Below are 24,679 nucleotides of genomic sequence, written 5' to 3'. Positions count from 1 at the left end.
AGATACACTATTTTCTTACTTGTGAGCGATGTGTGACTAAACCTTATATACACAAAAAACCTCAAAATCTAACTTAAGAAAAAACAAACCAATAAACATTATTTTATTTTGAAAATATTCAACACATACATCCTTATGATTTTCCTAGGAGTGGTCAAGCAACATGATTCATTTTCTTAGAGAATTTATTTTTCCATGATTATTTTTCTATGAAATTCATATTCCCAAAAAAAATGAACTCCTTGAGCATAATAATACTCAAAGTGATTCATAGAGAAGTGATTCTTGTCTTAGAATTAAAGCAGAGCTGCTCTAAATGTATTACGGTGCAAAATGCTGCCAGGTGTCCTTTTCCCAGTGCAGCACATCATATCAATGGATTACACAATCACAAGACTTCAGTAACTTTAACTGGAAAGGTGTGGGCCCAACAAGTCATCATCCGCACATGTTTGATCAAGATAAGGGCGATGAACTGATGGACCATGTGGAGCACCTTAATTGGAGACAACGTTTGTTAAGTTAAGCTTCAGATACTTTTCTCTTAAAATCGGTATGGTAGTTGCTTCGCTTAGACAGCGAACGTTGTGGTAAAGAAACCTCTCTCTCTCTCTCTCTCTCTCCCGTTTTTACAGAGAGCTCTCATGGCGACGAAGCTATCGACCTTCTTCATCAGCCATGGATGCTGCGGCCTTAGCTACAAACAATCGAATGCACGATTGCGCCTAACTTCTCCACGCTTTCCTCAAACCTCCTGCAAGATGAGACAGAGGAGTTTCGGGTTCCTCTCTCTCTCTCTCTCTCTCTCTCTCTATTCCAATCTCTAGTTTTCATGAAAAATATTGAAAATTTATTGGATCTCATTGAGTTTTACACTCGAGGAATTAGGGGATCTTCTCTCCGTCCCAATCTCTCATTTTCGTGATTTTTTTTGAAAATTTATCGTTCTTGATTATCGATTGAATTATGTGGTAGATTTTTTTTGTTGTTCTTTTTTTAATTGAACGACTTTCCTTGGATTTGGATTCTTTTTGTTTCGATATTTTTCTGTTTTCTGTTTTTTTTTTTGTTGCAACAATGGGGTTCCTTGTTTCTTTTAGACATTTAAACAGGATGATAACATTCACGGTCCTGGATCACATTCTTTTCTTGATTTCTTTATTCTTACTCTTCAATGGGTTTCTTTAGAATTTGATAGTTTTTTTTTTCCATTAAATTTGATAGTTCTTGAAGTTGTTCTTAATTTGTAGAGGTTTAAATATACTGGACTTATAATTTATATAATTTGTTTAAGTGATGCACTATTGAGTATTTAGAGTTCTTGAGTTCCCTTGCGTTGATTTATAATTTGTAAAATTCTTATAAATTTGTGCCTTGGTTACAATGTGTAGAATTACTGGAAGAATTTTAAATGCTTAGAAATGCAAGAAATGATTCTGTTTTCCTTTTTTCCTTCAAAGCTTTGTTGAATGAAAGATCTTCTTGTTTCCAATAGGGTTTAAGTGGGATGGATTAGTGGTAAAATTAGTAATAAATATTGCAATATTCCAAGATGGTATCTATTTCCCGATCTTTGAAATTCATTTTGAATCCAAAGACCCATGAAAAATCATTTGCCTTATTGCACCTTAACATCTTGAACTAGGCGCTCTTTCTTTCTAGAAAGACAAACAGACCAAGGAAGTCCACCTTAGATTATTATTATTATTATTATTTTTTGTTTTGGCAGCCATAACATTCCGAGAAATTATTGGTACTCACATTTCTGTTCATGTGACCAAGGTTTAAAATTCATTTTGATCAAGGAAACAACTGATACATTCACTGCTACAAATTGAAACATTTTGATATATTTCGAACTTTCCAAAACATACGCGAAACATTCATAAAAATCAATATTTTAATGATAAATAGTGTAAAAAAACATGTTATGGGTTGTAAAATAGAAATATTTATTTTAAGTATGTCATATTTTTCATGTTGATATAAGCTATTGGACACCAATATGCTTATAACACACTAAGTTAGGTTTTTTACTTAATGTTTCAACTTTTAATGAACTGTCAAATACCCGTAACCTAATGGATAGTGCATTTGATTTTAATATCTGGATTCTTCCTTTTGGATTTCATTTGAGAATAACTCCTTAAAATAAAAATCCCTCTACAAAAAATGTAGTTTGAAAAGGATTGAAATAGTTTTTGCAAAGATTGGAGATAAGGAAATACAAACTAAAGGTGAGGTATTGAAGATCTACCTCAAAAAAGAACAAACAACTAAACTACAACTAAACTAATTAATGTACATCTCTTGCAATCTTAAGATTGTCTCAAGGCCTCATTTTCCTTTCCTTCAAACATCCTTTCAAGGTGGAAACATTTAAGAAATGCCAAAATAACTGAAAAGAGGAAGTTCACACAAACAAAGGAACCTGGAAAGACCCATATCAGAATCCAAACACGAGAATGAACCATCATGGTTACCTGACCGCAATCTCTTGTTCTCAAACAATGGTTGTAAGAGGAGGAGGAGGGGGGAAGATTATGAACAATAGATGGTATTTATTTCCCGGTCACTCAAATTCATCTTGAATCCAAAGTCGTATGAAAAATCATTGCTTCATTGCACTTAAAATTTTGAACTAGGCACTCCTTGTTTCTTGAAAGACAAACAAGCCAAGGAAATCAACCTTAGGTTATTATTATTATTATTATTTTGCAACCATAGCATTCCCTTCTAGTGATAATATGATGAGGTTGTGGGAGAAATTCTTGGTACTCATATTTCCATTTATGTGACTAAGGTTTAAAATTTTGTTTCGATCAAGGATACAACTGATACACATTGTCACCAAAGTCGTTGATTTTTTCAAAAAGTCGTGATTAAATTGCAATTTTAATGACTGGTGATTAAATCACAACTTTTTGAAAAAAATCACAGTTTAAACGAAAGTCGTGATTTAAACAAAAAAATGTGATTTCATCATTACTTTTTAAAGGGTTTTTTCGCTAAAGTAGGATTTGATGAGATAAATGATAAGACCTCTTAGTAAAAAAAAAAAAAACATTATCCTAACACTATTTTGATTTTTCCCCATTTTTTCGTTTTTTTGACTTTTTCCCCTGCCAACTTATTCCCGAACCCTGACTTGGTGATTATGCCGATACATTCATCGATACAAACAAAAACATTTTGATACATTTTGATTTTTTTGAAACATGCAGAAAAATCAATATTTTTAATGATAATGATAAATAATGTAAAAAAAAAACATGTTTTAGGTTATAAAATAAAAATATTTTTTTAAGTATGTCATTTTTTTTAACATTGATATGCTAAGTTAGATTTTATATTTAATGTTTCAACTTTTAATGAACTACCAAATACCCGTAGCCTAATGGATAAGACATTTGATTTTAATTAGAAGATTGTGGCTTCTTTCCTTCTAGACTTCATTAGGGAACAACTCCTTAACATATAACTCCCTCTACAAAAAACCTAGATTCAAAAGGGCTGAAATATTTTTTGCAAAGATTGTTGATATCATTCGAATCTCTTTCTCTGTGCAACAATTCCATTAATGTGGAGAGTCCATTACTATTTTTTTTTTTTTTCTGATTTTTGTTTGTTTCAAAATGTTTTGATCAAAACATTCTGACATAATACCAATACAAACCAAAACATTTGCAAACCGAAACATTTAATTCTAGGAATATTTAGTAGCAAAATATTATGATATGATACAATAGTTTGAACCATGCTGGTGACTACTTATCAGCTGAATGAACTGATGTGTTATGGATCATGACTTGATCTAATACCAGAATTTAATGCCTGATAGATGTGATCAACCTGCCAATAGGGGAGAATTTAAAAACGAACCTGGAGGTTAGAGCTAGTCTGAAAATGTGACCTCTAGATTTGTGCTGGTTGACAAGTTTGAATTATTGATTTGAGGTGGTGTACAAACTGAAGCTGAATATTGATGTGGCTCTGCATATTGAAGTTGAATATGCATGGTTCATATTGAAGCTTCAGATTAGGGTTAGTCTGCAGATTGGTGGTAGTTGGAAAGATGGATTATATGGTTCAACCAGGTAACTTGGCAAATGAAAAAGGCTAAAAACAGGGTTCTTCCGTCGAAGAATTTGGTTACAAAGTCGAATCCCATGTTGGAGTGTGTGCTGAATGCATTTGATGGAGTTTTTGTAAGATTAGGATTTAAAAGACAGTACACTAAGATATATGTACAGAAATCAAACCAAAATAAAACAAGAAAGATACAATAAGGAGGATATAGAAATGGAGTCTTGCTACTTTACAGGAACTCTAGATATGGAGTTTTACCAACCCAGAGATCCAAGGATGGAGTCACAGTGTCAAAATAGAAGAGTAGCATCTAAATGAAGAAGACAATTGCCTGAATACTAATTTAACTTATGTTATTTTCATTATGAAAGCAGATGCCAAAAGTAATAGAATTTTTAAACAAAATTTCCCTAATCATGAATAAAATTATGTATGCCTTGTGATCGCTGAAAATTGTACCTTTTCATTGTTTCCCAAAAATAGATGTATAATGTACTTTTTCACTTTTGACTAGATAAACAATGGGTTGAAGTGCAAACTAGGTCACTCTCTTTAAGATGCTTCCAAGCCTTTGTGGGTGCAACATAAGTATAGACCTTATAACTCGTTTTAGCATTATATAACGACACTATAGCATATGATGGAAACTATGCATCAAGACTGGAACTGTAACTGTAACTGTAGTAAAAGAGGCATAGTAGACAATAACTGAAACAGTAGTGGAAATATCATATGTGCAATGAAAGAAAATCTTGTACCTAGAAATCTATGGATTTATTCCTACACAGAAATAAAAGAAAAAGTCATTTTGATGCCTAATAAGTTGTGGGCACATTTATAATGGATGGCAAATAGTAAATAGGTAATGATGGTTCTCTTTTCTTTTCTAATGTTTATCTATAAATCATTTAAGTTATTTATCACTAGTTAATAATGCAATAAACTTATAAAAAAAATCATGCAATAAATATATTTGTAAAGAGAATCTCTATTGTTATAGATAATTAAAAAATATTAAACATAGAATTTAAAATTTGAAAATTGTCAATTCAACTAGAAGGTGTGAGAGAAGTAAATGCTTTCCACCATCCACAATAACAAGATATGTACAAACCAAGCAATTAAAAACAGAATATTACTTGATTAAAATAAAAAACGATAGCTCCCCTTAATTTAATTTTATGAAGGCAGACAAGGACTTTTTTTCCCCTTTTGAAAGATATAAAATGTATTATATTAATTAAGAGAAATGATTGTCTAGATGGCCTTCTGAGTACAAAGCAATATTAAACTTTCTCAATGATCTACAAAGAGAGTCCCATCTAAATAGGCCAGACAAGGACATAGTGGTGTGGCATGATAGGTTAGACTTGTTGCGTGTGTGCGGTTCTATCTTTTGCTTAAATCAAGTAGATGGCCGTTCTATCATCATTGCATTGAGGGAGATGAGAAGTTGGAAGGAGTTAGAATGAATGTGTGGAACAACAGAGATAAGGGAGTGATAGCTATGGATTGCTGCACAAGATTATGGGTCAGATCCTTTTATTATGCCCCAAGCTCCCTATTTATAGGCATATTGGATATCGAAGGACAAAAATGCGTTTTAACTGAAATCTGTTTGGAATACGTATGTGCATGACTTAAAAACGAAAGTGTTGAATTCCTGCTTGGAGCTGTTGGGGGTGTTATAATGTCCCCTGACACCTAACATAAAAGTTAGTTTGTTGCTTATGTGCTCTCTACTAGGTGCCCCTTGCAATCTCAACTCCTTCCTTACCTTGAGTGCATTTTGTGACGAGGCACTAGGCTCAATCATCACCCTTGAAAGAATAATGCTCACTTCTTTCATGCAACAAAAGAAGGAATGGTGCCAAATGATGGTGGAGGGTTCCAAGCTAAATGTCTGTGGTCCTTTGTTAGTAACTTAGTATGCCAATCACGTATTATTGACATTTTGTTGCTCCGAGCTAGCATATATGTATCACATTGCTATCATGCTATTGGAACTTGAGTGGTGCACTAGGTGGTCTAGTTGGCACTATATACCTTGGTTCTCAACATGGCGAGGAGATGGTGATAGCTTCTGAGGCAGGCATTTCAATATAAAATGGGGCATCATGTAACTAATATGTCCTAAATTACTTTCTAGATTTGTGCTCATCAAGCAAAGCTGTATGACCTTGATGCTAGGGTAGCCAATCATTTTTTTCTACTTATTCAAACAAAAAAATTGTTTCTGGCAAGTGAGGTCAGGCCACTTTCATGTGTACACTAACGGTTAACCGGGTCTCATGGGAATGGGGGAAATGCGAAATATGAGTTAGGGGCAATGGTCAATTGCGTCCCCCAAAAAGCGAGGTGTGACTGGCCCTTGGTGCAAGGGCCAACAGTCAAATGTTCCAAAGGCAAATGAGGTAAGGGTAATTTTGGTGCGAGAACCAATAATCAAATGTGCCTCAAGCATACGAGGCAAGGACATTAGCTAATCAATTCCCATGTGCCAGAATTCTCTCACTAATGGAAACTCATCATGACATTACATTTACATCTCTTCCCACGTTAGGCACACGTTTTGATTCAATAGTAGGATATTGTATTGATTTGGTAGTTGGTTGATGCTTGGCCATTGCCTCAGCCACTCACTTTTGTCATGTGGCGAATCATTAAATGTTGGCACAAGTTCGCCTTCACATTGAGCACTTGTTGCAAAATGAATGTTGGGAAGTTAAGAAACATCATGTTAATATATTGAGCTTAGCAGAGTTGAAGATGTTGAGATGGATGAGTAGAAGGACTAGGAAAGATAGCCATAGAAATGAACACATTCTGGAAAATGTAGGAATAGCTCCAATATACGATAAACTAAGGGAACATTGATTGAGATTGTTTTGGGCATGTTCAACGAAAGCTGATTACAGTTCCAATTAAAAGGAATATACAAGTTGAAGGTTCTAATAGAGCAAGAAGAAGACCCAACAAAACATGGATCGAGATAGTGAAAGTGGATATGAACATCCTTTCAATAACAAAAGATGTGGCTTTGGATAGAATTGAAAGGAGGAACAAGATTCATTTGGCCACCCCAAATCTTTGGGATAAAATTTCTATGATAAAGATGATGATCTCTTTCAGCTATACTTTTGTGAACTTAACATCTTGAGTAAAATATTTTGCTATAATTAGACTCTTTTTAATTATGTTGTATGATGAGTAAGAAGTTTGCTTTGTTTCCATGAAAGAAGTGATTTAGAGTTACCATTCATTAGGATTTTATGGGCAAAATCGATTTGGACCCTTGTAATTCAATTCTGAATGTTAGGAGAAGTTCATACTCATCTTGTACTTCAATCCCTTTTTGCCTATTATGTTTTAAATTGACAAAATATTGGAATTCATGCAGTTCCCAACAGAAGAAACAACAGTCGAAAAAACCATCCTCCAACCGCTTACCAATGAATGAGAGCTTCCAACCAAATGGCAATGAGAGCACTGAAATTAATAGTGATTCTACAGATTTTATCTCAAGTTTGCATAAGGAAACACCAATGAATGAGAACTTCCAGCCGATTGGTGATGAAAACACATCTACTGACAAAATTGATTCTAGTATTATTGTTGAAATCACTGAAGTTGCAGATTTTGATGATGCAACATCTTTAGTGGAGACAAAGTCTTCGGTATTCTTCTCCAACCCAATATATATATGATTTTGTAGTTTCTGATGATTTGAGATTTTTCTATTGTATATTAATGAATAAACGTGCCTGAAACACAGTCTACAAACACAATATAAGTTCTCATGAAAGTATTGAAGGATCATTTCTTAATCGGGACTCTTCATCCGACATGGTCATAAACCAAGAAAACTCTGATAAAATATTTATTTTTGTTGTATAATATCAGCTAAAAATTAGATAACTATGCCTGGAACCTTATATAATGTATTTGATATGAATTATTAAAATATAATTCGTATTGTACAGCATAAATAGATGTAGTTATTTAAAAATTCTACTAGTGGATACTATTTAAATAGATTGTATAGTCTATAATAATATTCAGACTAGTGATATCTAATTCTTTATAATTTTAACATACCCAAGTGTTTACCCTACCCAAATGTAATGCACTCATAGGTTCTGTTTGCATCCATCCCTGAAGGGTCTAATTGGTGCCAATCTTGTGTTTTGTATAGTTCCGGACTCCAAATTTCTCGACATATTATTTTTATGGCTTCTATTCCACCTCATACCTTCGTTAATTCATGCCTTCTTGAATTGCCCCACTATCCCCTTCCCCTTCCCCTACCCCAACGTCCAGAACAATTTATAAACTTATAATCTTTATTTTTCGTAAGGAATTATCTTCCCTAAACTGAATTCCATAGTTCTAATAGAAATTATGTTCTATTTTGTCTAACAGTCTGAGAATGCCAGCAACGGAGAGCAGCTTTCAAATCTTCGACTTGAGGATTTGATAGGCATGATAAGAAATGCTGAAAAAAGTTAGCAATTTCTCTCCTACGCTACTGAACTCTTTATTCTTGTCTTTTTCATTGAATTTCTATTTTAAAGTGGTGTACTGTTTCCCCTTTATTTTATTTATTTATTTATTGTTTTTTAATTTTTGTCCTTTGTAAGATATTTTGCTTCTCAATGAAGCTCGGATTCGTGCACTCAAAGATATTGATAGGATAATTACTGAGAAGGCGGCTTTGCAAGGAGAAATTAAGATCTTGGAGATGAGGTTGGCAGAAACTGATGCACGAATTAAAGTTGCAGCCCAAGAAAAGATAAATGTGGAACTCCTGGAAGATCAATTGGAGAAACTGAAGAATGAACTCTCTGGAAGGAGTGGTACCGAGGGAAGTAATCACGACACATATGAGAACCAGAACAAAACTTTAAAAGACGAAAGTTTTCGTTCTCTCAGCGAGGAACTTAGCACATTAAGGAAAGAGAAAATGTCTCTGAAGGATGATATACAAGAACTTAAGGAGCAATTGAGTAATGTCAAGGGGACAGATGAACGTGTATTAGCACTAGAGAATGAACGCTCTTCTTTGGAGGCTGCCTTGAAGGACTTGGAGTCTAGACTTGAAGTTGCTCAGGAAGACGTTTCAAAACTTTCTTCACTAAAACTTGAGTGCAAGGACTTGTGGGGTAAGGTAGGAAATTTGCAGGGAATGCTTGATAAGGCCACCAAACAAGCAGATCAAGCTATTGCAGTTCTACAACAAAATCATGAGCTCCGAAAGAAGGTTGATAGGTTGGAAGAATCTCTCGAAGAAGCAAATTCGTATCGATTGTCATCTGAAAAAATGAATCAATATAACGTGTTAATGCAACAGAAAATACGACTCTTAGAAGAACGCCTTCAAAGGTCTGATGAGGAGATACATTCTCATGTTCAGTTATACCAAGAATCTGTTAAGGAATTTCAAGATATACTTAATACTATAAAAGAAGAAAGCAAGAGAAAGGCAGTCGATGAACCTGCGGATGATATGCCATGGGGATTCTGGAGTCGCTTGTTGCTTATTATAGATGGTTGGTTGCTGGAGAAGAAAATATCTTCAAATGATGCAAAGTTTTTGAGAGAAATGGCTTGGAAGAGAGATAGACGTATTTGTGATGCGTACTTGGCTTGTAATGACAAAAATGAGTCTGACGTTGTGGCTGCCCTTCTTAGGCTGATATCTCCAACGAGGTATTTTCTTTTTCTTACCACATAAAAGTTGTCTATTGCATAGACTTCTCTGAGTTTATGATCAGTTTGTGTCAATATGAATACATGTTGACATGCTATTTTTAACTTACACTTCTTTCTTATCATTGCAGTACAGGGCTGCATATCATTCATATTGCAGCAGAGATGGCTCCTGTTGCGAAGGTAGACTTGACTCTTCCTTTTTTATATATGTCTTGTCAAATCATACCTAGTAGGGGTATCAATGGGCCGGTTTGTGGCTTAAATGGTTCGCTTTTAATAACGTAGCATAAGCCCAGTCCATTTATTATTAATTGTGCTGGGCATTTAGTAAACTCAATTCTGGCTTGCCTCTAGCGTGACTCAACTGCATTTGGGCCAACTTGTGGGTTGGGATTTGCAGAGGCCTTGTTGGGCGTAAACCCCAAATCTTAGTCTGCTCCTCTAACTAGACAGGCCTAGCCCAGTCTGCAGCAGGATAGGCTGCAGGCCAGCCTGGCCCATTGATACCCTTATATCTACCATGTAAAAGATAAATATTTATTGTGGGAGCTCGATATTTTTTTAAGTAGATACTCAACATCATTTAAGGAGTTACTTTCAAAGACATCTATATTCAAAGCATGTTGGTTATGTCAAAAGAAAGATAAGATAAAGCAGCAGCATCTTGACTCAAACCTCTTAAGATAGTTGTTCATTTAGAGAAGATGGATTAAAATTTACTAATATCAAACTCCAAGTTCTCTTCATAGTCGGAAACTTGAAATAGGAGCCATTGTTGTTTTTAGTGGGAAGTCTTCCCTTTCTATTGTACACTATATTTAATATAATTATATAACTACTTATAAAAAAGGACTTTCTCATGAATCACCGTGAAACTCGCATCAAAGTGGACACTTGCATATTTCTAACTAGCCAAAAAATTGCTTTTCAAGACACCAAAAAATAAATAAATTAAAATTTTTTTTGCCTAGAGATAAATTCTCATCATATCATAGATGCATGTACACTTCTCGAGATGTTTCCGAAGAACATTTACATTTGACCCATCTAGTATCTTGTGCTCTATTGATGAGGTTGGTATTATCATTCTGATTCACTAGCTATGTTACTGAAATGCCATCCCTTTTCATTTTTCTATTGCCTAGATTTGTGTTTCGTAAGTTCTTCAATTTCTTCGTATACGTCAGGAGTCCATTGATTAGAAGGGGCTGGGGAAAGCTTGAATCCAATTCCTACAGTGATGAATATAAGTGCAATTGAAATTCCTGGGGAGTTATACATTTGTGCATTGATAAGACCTTCCTTGGTTCTTGCATTGAAATTCTAATACTAATTGCCTATATTAAAGGTTGGAGGTTTGGGGGATGTTGTATCCGGTCTTGGTAAAGCACTGCAGAAGAAAGGACACCTTGTGGAAATTGTTCTTCCGAAATATGATTGCATGCAATATGACCGTATAAGTGATTTAAAGGTATGTTAGTTGTATAATGGGGTGCAGAGACTTATGCAATATGCTTGATTATTTGTTTACTTATTTTCACAAAATAACTTCTTGGACTCATAAGCTATTTTTCATTGTTTAACTTGTCATGCAGGTATTAGATGTCGTGTTAGAGTCTTACTTTGATGGACGACTATTCAAAAATAAAGTTTGGGTTGGAACAATTGAAGGTTTAGAATATTTGTTATTTTTCTTTTTCTTTTTATAATAGATTGAAATTGTTCATTCTGAATAAAATTGTGATGATTCAGGTCTTCCTGTCTATTTTATTGAGCCTCAGCATCCGACGAAATTCTTTTGGAGAGGACAAATTTATGGGGAGCATGATGACTTCAAACGTTTCTCATATTTTTGCCGTGCAGCACTTGAGTTGCTTCTTCAAGCTGGCAAGAAACCAGATATAATCCATTGCCATGACTGGCAGACAGCGTTTATTGTAGGGACACAACATGCAAAATCTTAATTATAACCTTTAGTTCTCTCTAGATAGGATTAGTTATGTTATTTTTTATTATTTATAACGAGTATGTTCTTGCTTTTCCAGGCACCTCTTTATTGGGATCTATATGCACCTAAAGGTCTTAATTCAGCTAGAATTTGCTTTACGTGCCACAATTTTGAATATCAGGGTACAGCCCCTCCTTCAGAATTGGCATCCTGTGGCCTTGATGTTTACCAGCTAAATAGACCAGATAGGATGCAGGACAATTCATCACATGACAGAGTCAACCCTGTTAAGGTAAAGCATTTCTAAGTTGGTTAAAATTCAAGGAACTTAAAAAATCATCTCTCTCTCTTACATGTTACAATGTTTCAGGGTGCAGTTGTTTTCTCGAACATTGTAACAACAGTATCTCCCACATATGCTCAAGAGGTGCGGACTGCAGAGGTATGAATGATGCCTTTGACTTGTACATTTATTATAAATTGTTTGCTTATTCTTTGTGAATGATTCATTAGTTGCTTCTGATTTTCACCCTCTCTTTACTATTATGCCACACTAATGAATCTGTTTTAAAAAATGATGTTTTGGCAAGACAATGATGCATTTTTAGGTCTTTGTCTTGAAAGTTGTAATTGCACCTGAAAGTCTTTTTTTCCCAGTTTGACCGAAACAAAAGTCTCAACTTATTCACTCTTTGTTTTTAATGCAGTTATATCCCATCATGGCAGTAAATTTCTATGTTGCAGTGTATTTTGATTCTCACAAAAGGGACATTTTTACGTCGTGTGAAAATAATGCAATTTCAAAAGCATGACGGAAATACAGTGATTTTTTTTAAACGTTAACAAATGATAAAGCAAGCATGAAAACACTCCCATAAACCATTAAACCATAATAAATAACTATATAGAGTATGGAAATCAATGTCCATACTCCATAGTACTGTTGCACACTAGCTGAGCTATCTAAGACCTTAGCTGCTAAATATAACTATCCATCAAAATGATCCTAATCGTGTTTACCTAAAGTACTTAAAGAGCAAAATACAGCTATATGTAGTATGGAAATGAATGTCCAAGTGTTCTTTGATGCACTAGCTCTAGTATCTAAGCCTTTAGCAGTTCGAAAATGGCCATAATTATTCATCAAAATTAACAAATTATGTTATGTTAAATACCGAAAAACAAAAAACAAAAAACAAAAAAAAATGTCATTTAACTAAATAGTCCTCTTCTATGACCTTGCACCTTTAAGTTGCCACCAGCTTTAGAAAACTCTTAACTTCATTTTGAATCAGTCTTGGTCTCTTTGGAGCCTTGCTTCTATAATCTTATTTCATTTGGATGAATGGTGCACTTAAGAAACTGTTAATATCTTCAAAAAAAAAAAAAAAAAAAAAAAAAGGAAAAAAAGAAAGAATGTGTTAACAACTATGCTGACACATAGTTACCCATTTTTAATTTTTTACGACTTTTAGTTCTTGCAATACCTTTGTTCTCAATTAATTAGACCATAAATGATGAGATGAACATACTAACATGCTTATAACACAACGTATATGCATACATTGGATGCACTAGATTTTTTGTTTTTTAGTTTACATTTTACTTTGATTAAAAATTATTCATATTTTATTAATTACAAAAAATAAGACTATAAATAACTAACTAATTGTTTCTATTTGATTTATATAATAAACTAGTATTGTGTGTATGATTTACACGTCTTGTACAAGTTTTTATTTTAATGAAAGCCTTTTGTATTAATTTTTAAAAAATGGGTTGAAAAATTTCCGAACTTCCTTTTTATTTCCTGAAGATAACTCACTTTGTGACCTTTTTAAAAATTCTTTTTCATTTCCTGAAAATAGGCCACTTTATTCATGATGCAGTCCAAGTTACTTAGTTTTTTGTTATTTTGGTTATCAACAACATCAAATAGTTAGTTAGTATTGTTAGTTTTCTTTTGTTATTTCAAGTGTTCGTGTAAGGGTAATGTAGTCATTTCACTTAGTCTGTTATGTTTCTGTTTTCTCTATAAATAGGTGTTTAGTGTATATTTTCCTCCACTCTCGGTTGAGTCATATCCCTGCTAAGCCTCGTGACCCTCTTATATTCATAGTTCTCCTCTTGTCAATAGATCGGTCTTTTGGAGTAGTTGGTTGGTTAACATGGTATTAGAGCACTGGTTTGTATAGGTTACGGGTTCGAATCTTTCCATCCTTATGAGTGAGGGGGAATGTTGTGTGTATATTTTCCTCCACGCTCGGGTGAGTTATACCCTAGTTAAGCCCCATGACCCTCTTATATTCATAGTTCTCTCCTTCTCCAATAGATCAGTCTTTTGGAGTAGTTGGTTGGTAACAATAGGCCATCGAATGTAGCTGTAAATCAGTTTTTAGTTGAATGAAATAGATTCTAGAGAGAGTTTTCTCTTCCAACTTAACTTCTCAACTTCTTTTGATGTTTTCACACAAATAAGTTTAAATTTCTAGATCTGATTGCATAATTTGGTATCAGAGCAAATGGAGTTTAATCTAATTTGGAGAGAAGTTCAATCTAATTACAGATCTGTTGAAGATTGTAGATTTTCAGATCTATTTCAATTTCTGATTTGTTTCAAATTTCAGATTCATTGAAGTTGCAGATTTTCAGATCTATTTGTGATTTCAGATCTGAAAATTTTGGTGTTTGACTATTTAAGTTGTGCCATTGGATATTCGAAAGGAATCAATAACCATGAGGACGAGGACGAACTTAGCGTGGCAGGGACGGGCCAACGCTGTTATTAATCTGGAAGAAAATGTGATAGCACCACCGTCCTAATCCGCAAGATGAGATTGAACACTTTTGAAGGGAAGTTGACGCTTTAACTGAAATTGTTTAGCGCCTTGAACCTTTAATGGAGCAACGTCGAAGGCCTCAATCTCCTTATTCTATATTTGGAGACGATGAAAATTCTAACTTGAGCTCTTCCGATTTAGAAAATCCTTTTGGGATGAATCAGAATAGTAATTTTCAATTGGAGAATAGTTTCAAGGTAGTTCTATCAGAATTTCAAGGTAGCCTCAATCCTGATGAATTTGTTGATTGGCTTAAATACTCTTGAATGATTTTTCGATTATTATGGGGTTTTCAAGGTGTTAAAGTGAAATTAGTTGCCATCAAGCTTGAGAGAAGAGCTTCTGCATGGTGAGAATAATTGCAAGAGAGTTGAGTTTGGAGAGGTAAATAGAAGGTCAATGATTTGTGCAAGATGAAGACGAAGCTTAATGAGCAATTTCTTCCTTTCAATTACATGCAAACCATGTATAAAGCCTTGTACAATCTTTAACAACATGGGAGTGTGGCTGAATACACTGAAGAGTTCTATTAATTCGTAGTAAGAGTTGATTTGAACGAAACCAAAGAACAAATGGTTGTAGAAGAATTGTAGACAGATAATATATATATTAATAAAAGAGTAAATGGATGTAAACGCCCTTACATGTAAATAATAAAAGAGAAAAACAAAAAAATAGTAAACATAAACGTTAGTGTTTCCAATACTCCCCTTCAAGCTGTTCTAAAGAAAACACAAAGACTATCTGAAGGGTGTCAAATCAAACTTTCTCTCTGAGAAAGTGAACATCAACCTCTATATGCTTGGTTCTTTTGTGAAGAATCATGTCAGATGCAAGCATGATGGCAGACTTGTTATCACAAAACATAGTGGAAGAACCAGAGACTAGAAAACCTAGCTCCATCATCAAAGATCTTAGCCAAATAAGCTCACAAGTGTCAAAGGCCATAACATGATATTCAGCTTCAGCAAGAGAACGAGAAATCACACTCTGTTTCTTATTTTGCCACGAGATTAGGTTATTACCATTAAAAGTACAAAAATCAGAGGTAGATCTCTTATCTGTAAGAGAAGCAACATAATCAGCATCAATGAAGCAGGACAAATGTGGTTGGGCAGTAGAAGAGTAGAAAAGTCCTTACCAGGACGAGACTTCAAATAACGAAGATACGATAAACATCAAGATGAAAGGTGCACGGGGCATACATAAACTGACTGACCACCTTAACTGCAAAGGTCAAATTCGGTCTTGTGTTAGTCAGATAAATCAGGCGGCCTACGAGTCTCTGATAAGAAGGATTAGATAATAGATTACCAACTTTGGCATGAAGGTAATGATTTTGATCCATAGGAGAGTAGGCAGGACAACAACCAAGCATACCAGTGTCTTGAAGAAGATCTAATGTGTATTTGCGCTACGATAACGAAATACCACGGTAAGAGCGGGCCACTCCTATTCCCAAGAAGTGCTTGAGGGGACCAAGTCCTTAATATGAAAAACACGACTTAAAAACATCTTAACCCTGTCAATCCACTGTCCATCATCTCTAGTCACTATAATATCATCCACATATATCAAAATAATGGTGCAATGGCCATCCACTCCTCGACGAATAAAGTAAGTATGATCTGAGTGGCATCTAAAAAATTCCATAGATAAAATGACCTCAGAAAATCGTTGAAACCAAGCTCGCTGAGATTGCTTTAACCCATATAGAGATTTGAGAAGACGATATATTTTCCCAAGATACTCCCCTGAAGACGAAATCTGGGAGGGGGTTACATATAGATAACCTTAGTCAGATCATAATTCAAAAATGCATTCTTTGCATCGAACTAGTAAAGAGGCCGTGAATGACAAACAACTAAAGAGATAAGGAGGCAGATAGTAAAAAGTTTAGCTACAGGGGAAAATGTAGCACCAAAATCCTTTCTTGGAGTCTGCATAAATCCCTTAGCAAATAGGCGGGCGTTGTATTGATTGACAGTGCCATCTGTGAGATATTTGATAGTGAAAATCCATTTACAACCAACAGTCCGCTCCTCAGAGGGAAAGGGGAACAAGCTCCTACGTGTGATTCTTCTACAAAGCATCGATCTTAGCGGTCATGGATCCAGTCCACTTAGGATCTCACAAAGCCTCTGATACAGATCGAAGAACTCGAATAGGATTAGTGGCAGTAAGGTAGGCTTGATAAGGAGAGAGTCCCTAATAGGAAACAAACTGGGCAATAGGATGATTAGTAATACACCCCAACTTACCTTTATGAAGTGCAATAGGTAAGTGAGAGTTGCAAATAGATGAAATATGAAGTGTAGAAGGAGGTATACTTAAGTCTAAGGAGGAAGTTGGCAAGGTTGGAGAGGGGTGAGGGCGATGAGAGTAAACCTTCAGAGGCGGCAAAGATGAAGATGGATTCTACAAAGAAGATGAAGAGAAAAACGGAGAGGATAACACTGTAGGGGAAGAATCCTGCAAAGGGGAAGAGTTGCAAAGATGTAGCACGAAAAAAATGACATTTTCAAAAAATGTGACATCCAAAGAATGAATTACACGATGAGAAAGGAGATCATAACAATGATACCCCCTTAACATAGAAGAGTAACCCAAGAAAACACAATGAATAACTATGTCATCTAATTTCGTGCGATGAGGAGTCCTATCCTGAACAAAACAAGTACACCCAAAGACTCTAGGTGTAATGGGTAAGTGAGTATTATCAGGTCGAAGAACATGAAGAGGTACCTGTCACCCTAATGTGTGACTTGGAAAGTAATTAAGGAGAAAAGCCACAGTGAGGACTGTTATATTCTAATATAACTTGGGAACATACATCCCTCGAAGAAGATAGTGTATAATGTTCATAAGGTGGTGATTCTTGCATTCCGCCACCACATTCTGTTCAGGTGTGTAGGGACAAGTCAACTGGTGAAGCATACTATACTCATGAAGATGGGATTGAATCTCATTAGAAATATATTCTCCTTTGTTGTCAGGTTTAAGAGATTTAACAGTGATGTTGTATTAGGTTTGAATATTTTCAGAAAATTAACAAAAATAGGGAGCACCTCAGAACGAGAACGTATCAAATTAACCCAAGTACAATGAGAATAATTATTAATAAATATAACATAATATCTATGACCATTAAAAGTAGTAACAGAGGAAGGCTCCCGCGCATTAAAATGAACTAAATCAAATATTGTATTAAACTGATGCATGCAAGGAATATAAGAACTACGTGTGTGTTTAGAAAATTCACACAGGACACTGAAACTTGTGTCCACTACAAGAAGTTTTTAAAACAGGAAATAAAGAGTAGAAGTGTTGAAAATTAGCATGTCCTAAGTGAGCATGCCATAAATCTAAAGTTTGAGAAGAAAAAGTATGGTTTCCAGAAAGAGGAAGCATAGAAGTCAGAACAACAATAGGTTGAGGTTCAAACATGTATAACCCATCCCTCTCATACCCCTTGCCCAAAATCTTCTTCGAAATTAGGTTTTGAAAAATACACTGAATAGGAAGTTACAGAGCAATTTAAAGATTTGGTAATACTACTCACGGACAAAAGGTTGAGTAATAGGTTAAGAACATAAAGCACAAAATCAAGGGAAACACCAGAGGGTAAAGAGATGGTACCCTTGTTGTGGATAGGTGTAAGGGATCCATCAGCAAAGCGAACCTCCTTATGAGTAGCAAGTACAATGGAAGAAGTAAAATGCGTAGACTCATCGGTTATGTGATTAGAGGCACCAGAATCAATTACCCAAGTCAGTGGAGGAAAACCAGACTGAGAGACATGAAATGCAGTGGATGTACCTAGAGGCATGGTTACTAAAGCCACAGTGGAAGATGAGTGGGTATGAGCCTGGATCTGATTTTGTACAATAGTGACAATCTGGGTCTGGAGTTGATGTAGATCAATAGTGCCAAGAGAAGCAAAGGGATCAGAGGGAGGAACTGAAGATGATTCCACAATAGCAATACGGGGAGCAGAATGCCCCAAAGATGGAGTGGCAGAAGATCTCAACAAATGAGGATAGAGCTGAAAATAGCGGGCCTTCTCATGGCCAATATTCTCACAATTATGGTTTCAAAACTCGTCTAAGATCGAGATGTATCGTTTGAACCGTCTCGGTATCAAGCATGGACGAAACGGATGTACAAGTCAATTTTTATAACGAGATTTAATACCTCATGTTCATTTTTGAAAATTTTGGACGAAACGTCTCAAACGTATCGGAAAACTTGTTCGAGACGACTCGGAATCAGGCATGGACGAGATGAGAAGTGAAACCGAGTTTTAAAACCATGCTCACATTGGCTGCAAGTAAGATCACTTCCTTTACCATGACCACGACCTCTATGGCCATGACTTCCAAAAAATCTAAATTTGCTGCTAGAGCCATCTGATCTATAGCTGAAGCAGAAAGAATACCAGGGGCTTGAGAGGGAACGACACGACGACGATGCTCATCACTATTAATGGTCACAAATGTCTCAAACAGAGAGGGTAAAGGGTGGTTGTTAAGAATTTGGGTCTGAAATGCCTCAAACTCAAGACGTAAACCTATGAGAAACTGATATATCTGATGTCGAGAAATCCTCTTAACAACATACCCCACTGCCTCTGCAGACAATTCAGTCATAGACTCATAATGAGAAAGCTCTTCCCAACGAGACTGAAGAAACCCAAAGTAATTAGTTACACTATGAGTCCCTTGGGTAGTCTGGGTTATGTCTATAAAGCTAATAAATCCTTGAGTCATTCCTAGCATATGCATATGTTTGAGTGAGTGTTGACCACAAAGATGAGATAGTCTCATGTGAAAAATTATTATCGCAGTATGTGAAAAATTTGATTGAATCCCTATCACAACATGCGATCAAGGGAATATGAGAAAAAAAGCTCCTGAAGGGGAGACCTTTTAACAAAGTTCCTGCTAGGTTATTAGGTCTTAAGAACTAGGGTTGTTGATGAAGGGAGGAAGAAGATGAAAGAAGAGAAGAGGAGACTTCAAGATCCCACGAGCCAGAGAGGGGAGCCCAAAGGGGGTAGATGGTTCCTCTAGGCTTTGATACCAAGAAGAATTGTAGAAATATATATATTTATATATATATTGTTTCCAATAGTTGCAAGGTATCTTAGTGGCTTGGAGCCTCTATTCAAGATATCCTTAGTCTACAAAATTTGTGAACTGTTTTGGAGGCCTATAATCGAGCTTTGTTGGTGGAAAAACAACAAAGTAAGAGCATCCCAAGGTATGGAAAACAGTCCCAAGGGAATTCTAGGGTTAGACAACCATTTCGAGTTGATACCAATGTTGACAACTCTTCGAGTATGAATAAGAATAATGCTGTCAAGGTTGGATAACAAGAAAGGTCTATCCCTACTACCCTAATTAGTCCCATACAAATCGATTTGGGGTTGGAAATTAGTTCCAAGGTAGCAACTTCAAGTGCTATAAATGTTGTGAGTCTGGACACAAGTCTTCGAACTGTAAGAAGGCAAATGGTCCTTGCAATAAGACCCTTTTATTGGAGGAAATGGTGGAATCCGAACCAACTAAAGAGCTACCCATCTATGGTCAACCTCCCAATGAGGACATTGGTGGTGATCTTGAGGAAGAAGAGGGATTAACACTCATGATGAAGAAGACCTTTCTTACTCCCAAGCATGAAAATGAGGAAGATTGGTTGAGAACCAACATCTATTTTACTACCCATGATATGTTTGATGAGATTATCGGACCGGATGAAGGTGAAGTGGGGAACATGTGGATTACAACGATGAACCAATTTATGATGCAGAAGCGTATGATGTGTTTGATGAAATTACCAAACTGGATGAAAGTAAAAAGTCTTGTCATTGACAAGGTTTTGGCCACGCCCACTATTTACGATGACATTGCAAACATGTCCACCACATGTTCATCGTGTTTGCACACCTTGACTTCTGAAGTTATTGGTTTTGATTGCCTCGAGGATGTGTATGAGGACAATGCCTACTTTGGCTCAATTGTGGAGAATTGCAAGATTGGGGTGTGTGATGACTATGTATTGAATGATGGATTCTTTTTCAAAGGAACTCAACTATGTATTGTGGATTGCGCACTTTGGCAAGATATTGTTGTGGAACCTCATAATGGAGGACTTGGTAGTCACTTTGGGCAAGACAAAGCAATGGCCTTAGTAGCGGAAAATTACTTTTGGCCCAAATTGTGGTGGGATGTAACATGATATGTTGAGAGATGTCAAATTTGTTAGGCTTCAAGGGATCAAGCGCAAAACACGAGACTTTACAAGTCATTACCGATTCCTAAGCCATTGTGGGGGTTGATGTTGGCATGGACCTTGCATTATGACTTTCTAGAACTCAACAAGATTTGGTTCTTTTACCGAACTTGGGTAGGGCAAGCAAATATGTGGAAAAAATGGTGAAACATATGCCTGAAATCCACGAGCAAGCTATGACAGTGTTATATGAAGGATTTTCATGCACAAATCAAATTACAAATTGAAAGTTTGAACAACAAATACTAGGAAGCTGCTGATCTTGACAAGAGGAGAGTTGTGTAATATGTAGGCGACTTGGTTTGGGTGGTTTTTAGCAAAGATAGGCAGCTGGGTGGCTTATACACCAAACTTAAAGTTCGCAAAGTGGGACCTTGCAAGATATTGGAGTGCATCAATGATAATGCTTACAGGGTGGAGATTCCTCAGCATTTAAATACATCTAATGTGTTTAATGAACACCATTTGCTACCTTATTATGTCGCCTAACTTGTGGTCAAGTTCTTTTAAGGATGGGAGAATGATGCAGTCCAAGTTAGTTATTTTGTTAGTTAATAGCTAGTTAGTTGTTGGAGTTAGTCTGTATCGTTAATTTCCTTTTGTTACTTTAAGTGTTCATGTAAGGGTAATGTAGTTGTTTCTGTTTTGCCTATAAATAGGCCATCGATTGTAGTTGTAAAACAATTTTTAGTTGAATGAAATAGATTCTAGAGAGAGTTTGCTCTTCCAACTTAATTTCTCAACTTCTTTAGAAGTTTTCACACAAATTAGTCTCAATTTTCAGATCTGATTGCATCAATTCAGCTCATAAATCAGGAAAATATGTATCACATATTCATGCACAACAGTGGGCATTAAAATAATTTTAGAAATTAGGGTTTTTTCCACCCTAATTTTTAACAAATGCAGTAAATCTTGATTATGAAACTTACATAACTAAACATAACCCTAATTTAAATGCATTTGGCTCGAATATGGTGTAGAGAATCCTACATTTGTCTCCAATATGGTGTAGCAATCAAAAGAACAAGTTTTAAATCCAAGTGTTTGGTTGACTTTACCCTAAATATCTTTAGGATTCACCTTAAGAAGAAAAGATCTTGGCTTTCGTGCTTTGGTTGGTTATCTTGTATCTTTTAGATGACCTAGGCTATTCAATGGGATTTGGATGGGTTTCTAAGGGCTGAGAAATTCAATTTCCTAGATTTAATTGAAGTAATTTTGAATGGGTAAGCTATGCATATACTACAATTTTAGACATTTGGTGGAAATATATTGTTCGTTAAAAATTCCACAAAATGAAATACTGATTTTAATAAATTTTGTAGAAAATAAAAATAAGTGCTTTTTGATGAGGTGCTTAGGGAAAGGGTAGTTTTTCACAAAATCTTTGTCAGAATACCTTGTATCTCACATCCTGGTATCTTTTTCTGTTGGTATTTGATACCTCATGAATCTCATATTATATCAATGTCGAAATGATTGTTGAGAAATGAAATAGTTATCTTGACAATCTCTCATGCTCAATGCATTGTTTCAAAATTTATATTTCTGTCCATCTCCCGTCACATGCCTGTACAAGTTGCCAGGATTTTGGTATGGCATTACAGTCTTTTCTATTGTGATGAATGCATACAATCATAGAATAATAATCATCTATGTAAAGGCACTCCATTTCCAACATTTGGCCCTCGGAAAGGATCAAAATGTTAACCAACCAACTACTCCAAAAGACCAATCTGTTGGAGAGAGGGAGAAACTATGAATATAAGAGGGTCAGGGGGCTCAACTGGGGTATGACACACCCGAGAGTGGCGGAAAATATACATTCAACACTCCCCCTCTCCCCCGTAAGGGTAGAAAGAATCGAACCTGTGACCTATACGAACTTAGCACTTTGATACCATGTTAACCAACCAACTACTCCAAAAGACTGATCTGTTGGAGAGAGGGAGAACTATGAATATAAGAGGGTCACAGGGCTTAATTGGGGTATGACACACCAGGGAGTGGAGGAGAATATTCACTCAACTCAAAAGGACTGTCCTTCGATATGCTGAAAGTACATGATCTTTGGACGACACTTCAATAATCTTGTGGTTAAAATTCTAGAAGTTGTCTACTTCCATCCATAGTTTAACTTTAAGAATCTAGGTGAAAATTTTTACGACGTGTTTACACTTCAATAGATTTCAACATTTTTCCAATTGATACACGTGTGTTTTAGATAATAAATCAGACTTGATAAGAGATCTCTAGTGAGTGTCTGTTTTGATAACATCACATACTTGTCAGATAACTGTAGATGTAACAAGTGAAATGGAGTCAATATCAAAGATTGGATCGTAAGATCTGTTTTCGATCCATAAAGTTTATTATTTATCAACATTTGTGTATCGTCATCCTGTTAGGGCTCATGAAAAGTTTACATGCCTTATTGTTAGGCTGTATGGATTTGTCAAGATAAGAGTGTAAAGCTTTTCAGATTGAAATGTGAAATCAGCCAAGATCTAAGCCCTTGAATGGATAAATGGATCAGGAGTGGGCACAGGCCCTGGATAGAAATTTTTTGATAGTAAGGTCAACAAAAATATACGATCTTCCTTCTCTGTTTGTACTTCATGGCTTCCTTTGCATTATTTGTTAAATATTTCTTCCATCTCACTATTTCTTTGATATCATACGATTGTCCATTTTAATCAAAGAAGCAAAGCAGGAGCTCAAAGTGTATGCCTGTGAGGGAATAATGGACCAAGCAATATATTTATTTTATAAGAAATGAGGTCTTCCATCTCAGTCATTGTTTTGCCCTCACTGAAGAAATGCAAGATCTTTTTTGGGATGACGAGAAATGCAAGATCTTAGATGATCAAGATTGTCATCTCTTCCCTTAACCCTTAAACAGCTGGGGTGAATACTTTATTCACCATGCATTACTATGCCTTTAGGGGTGTGTTCCAAACCCCTATAGGAAACAATCAGTTGATCTAGTTCAGCAAAGTTTCCCATCTTCCATTCATAGTTGTGCCGGGCTGCTCTTTACTCATTAGATGGTTGGCTCTTTATTCAGGCACCCTTTTGAATGAGTGCCCAGTTTTTTCAAATAGCATAATATATATTGTGTGATCAAGCATATGTTGTGCGTGCACATATGCAATTGCACAATAGAATCTATGGAGGCATATCACAAAGTGTTTAAAAAAATTAAAAATTAAAAAGTAATGAAAACAAGGTAAAATGAATAAACTATTGAAAAAAAAAAAATAGTAGTAAAAATCAGATTTAAAGAGAGCATGTGCAAGTAGAGGAGTAAAAGAAATAACTTAAAATGATATATATATATATATATATATACATACAGGGTAGCGTTCAAGGGCAAACTTTTTAGCAAACTTTTTGGCAAAACATTTTTCAAAACATGGGTTAGAGGTTTTGGAATGGGCTGATTTTTGGTGAGGATGATCTCCACAATGATTAGATCATCCTCACCAAAAATCAGACCATTCCAAAACTTCTAACCCATGTTTACCAGCTGAAAAATCGTGGACCGTCCATTTTTTGTAAACTGTTTTTGATGGGGTTAGAAGTTTTGGAATGGGCTGATTTTTGGTGATGATGATTTCCTCACCGTAGAGATCATCCTCACCAAAAATCAGCCCATTCCAAAACCTCTAACTCATGTTTTGAAAAATGTTTTGCCAAAAAGTTTGCCAAAAAGTTGGCCATTGAACGCCCCCCATACATACATATATATATATATATGGGTCCCTTTCAGCAACAAACATTTTGACAAACA

The 24,679-nt window shown here is 35.5% G+C and overlaps 1 protein-coding gene across 2 annotated transcripts in view; it reads left to right on the top strand.

Annotated features, from left to right (window-relative positions):
* The first annotated feature begins 545 nt into the window (after nucleotides 1–545).
* Nucleotides 546–24,679, top strand: part of SS4 (starch synthase 4) — a 39,019-nt gene continuing 14,885 nt past the window's right edge. The window contains exons 1-10 of one of the 2 annotated variants that reach the window (XM_086421100.1): nucleotides 546–781; nucleotides 7,490–7,766; nucleotides 8,512–8,593; nucleotides 8,730–9,798; nucleotides 9,930–9,981; nucleotides 11,150–11,272; nucleotides 11,397–11,472; nucleotides 11,554–11,738; nucleotides 11,847–12,041; nucleotides 12,120–12,191. In XM_086421100.1, coding sequence (XP_086277226.1) covers nucleotides 645–781; nucleotides 7,490–7,766; nucleotides 8,512–8,593; nucleotides 8,730–9,798; nucleotides 9,930–9,981; nucleotides 11,150–11,272; nucleotides 11,397–11,472; nucleotides 11,554–11,738; nucleotides 11,847–12,041; nucleotides 12,120–12,191 — 2,268 coding nt within the window. In that variant the 5' untranslated portion in view covers nucleotides 546–644. Of the gene's footprint in view, nucleotides 782–7,489; nucleotides 7,767–8,511; nucleotides 8,594–8,729; nucleotides 9,799–9,929; nucleotides 9,982–11,149; nucleotides 11,273–11,396; nucleotides 11,473–11,553; nucleotides 11,739–11,846; nucleotides 12,042–12,119; nucleotides 12,192–24,679 lie in introns of those variants that run through there. The other variant, XM_086421101.1, reaches the window with a different exon arrangement.

The sequence above is a fragment of the Akebia trifoliata genome, chromosome 13 (assembly GCF_017979445.1).
Source record: "Akebia trifoliata isolate Shusen 1 chromosome 13, ASM1797944v1, whole genome shotgun sequence".
NCBI classification, from domain to species: Eukaryota; Viridiplantae; Streptophyta; class Magnoliopsida; order Ranunculales; family Lardizabalaceae; genus Akebia; species Akebia trifoliata.
The sequence above is the reverse complement of the archived record's forward strand: the minus strand, read 5'-3'. Positions and strand labels throughout refer to the sequence as shown.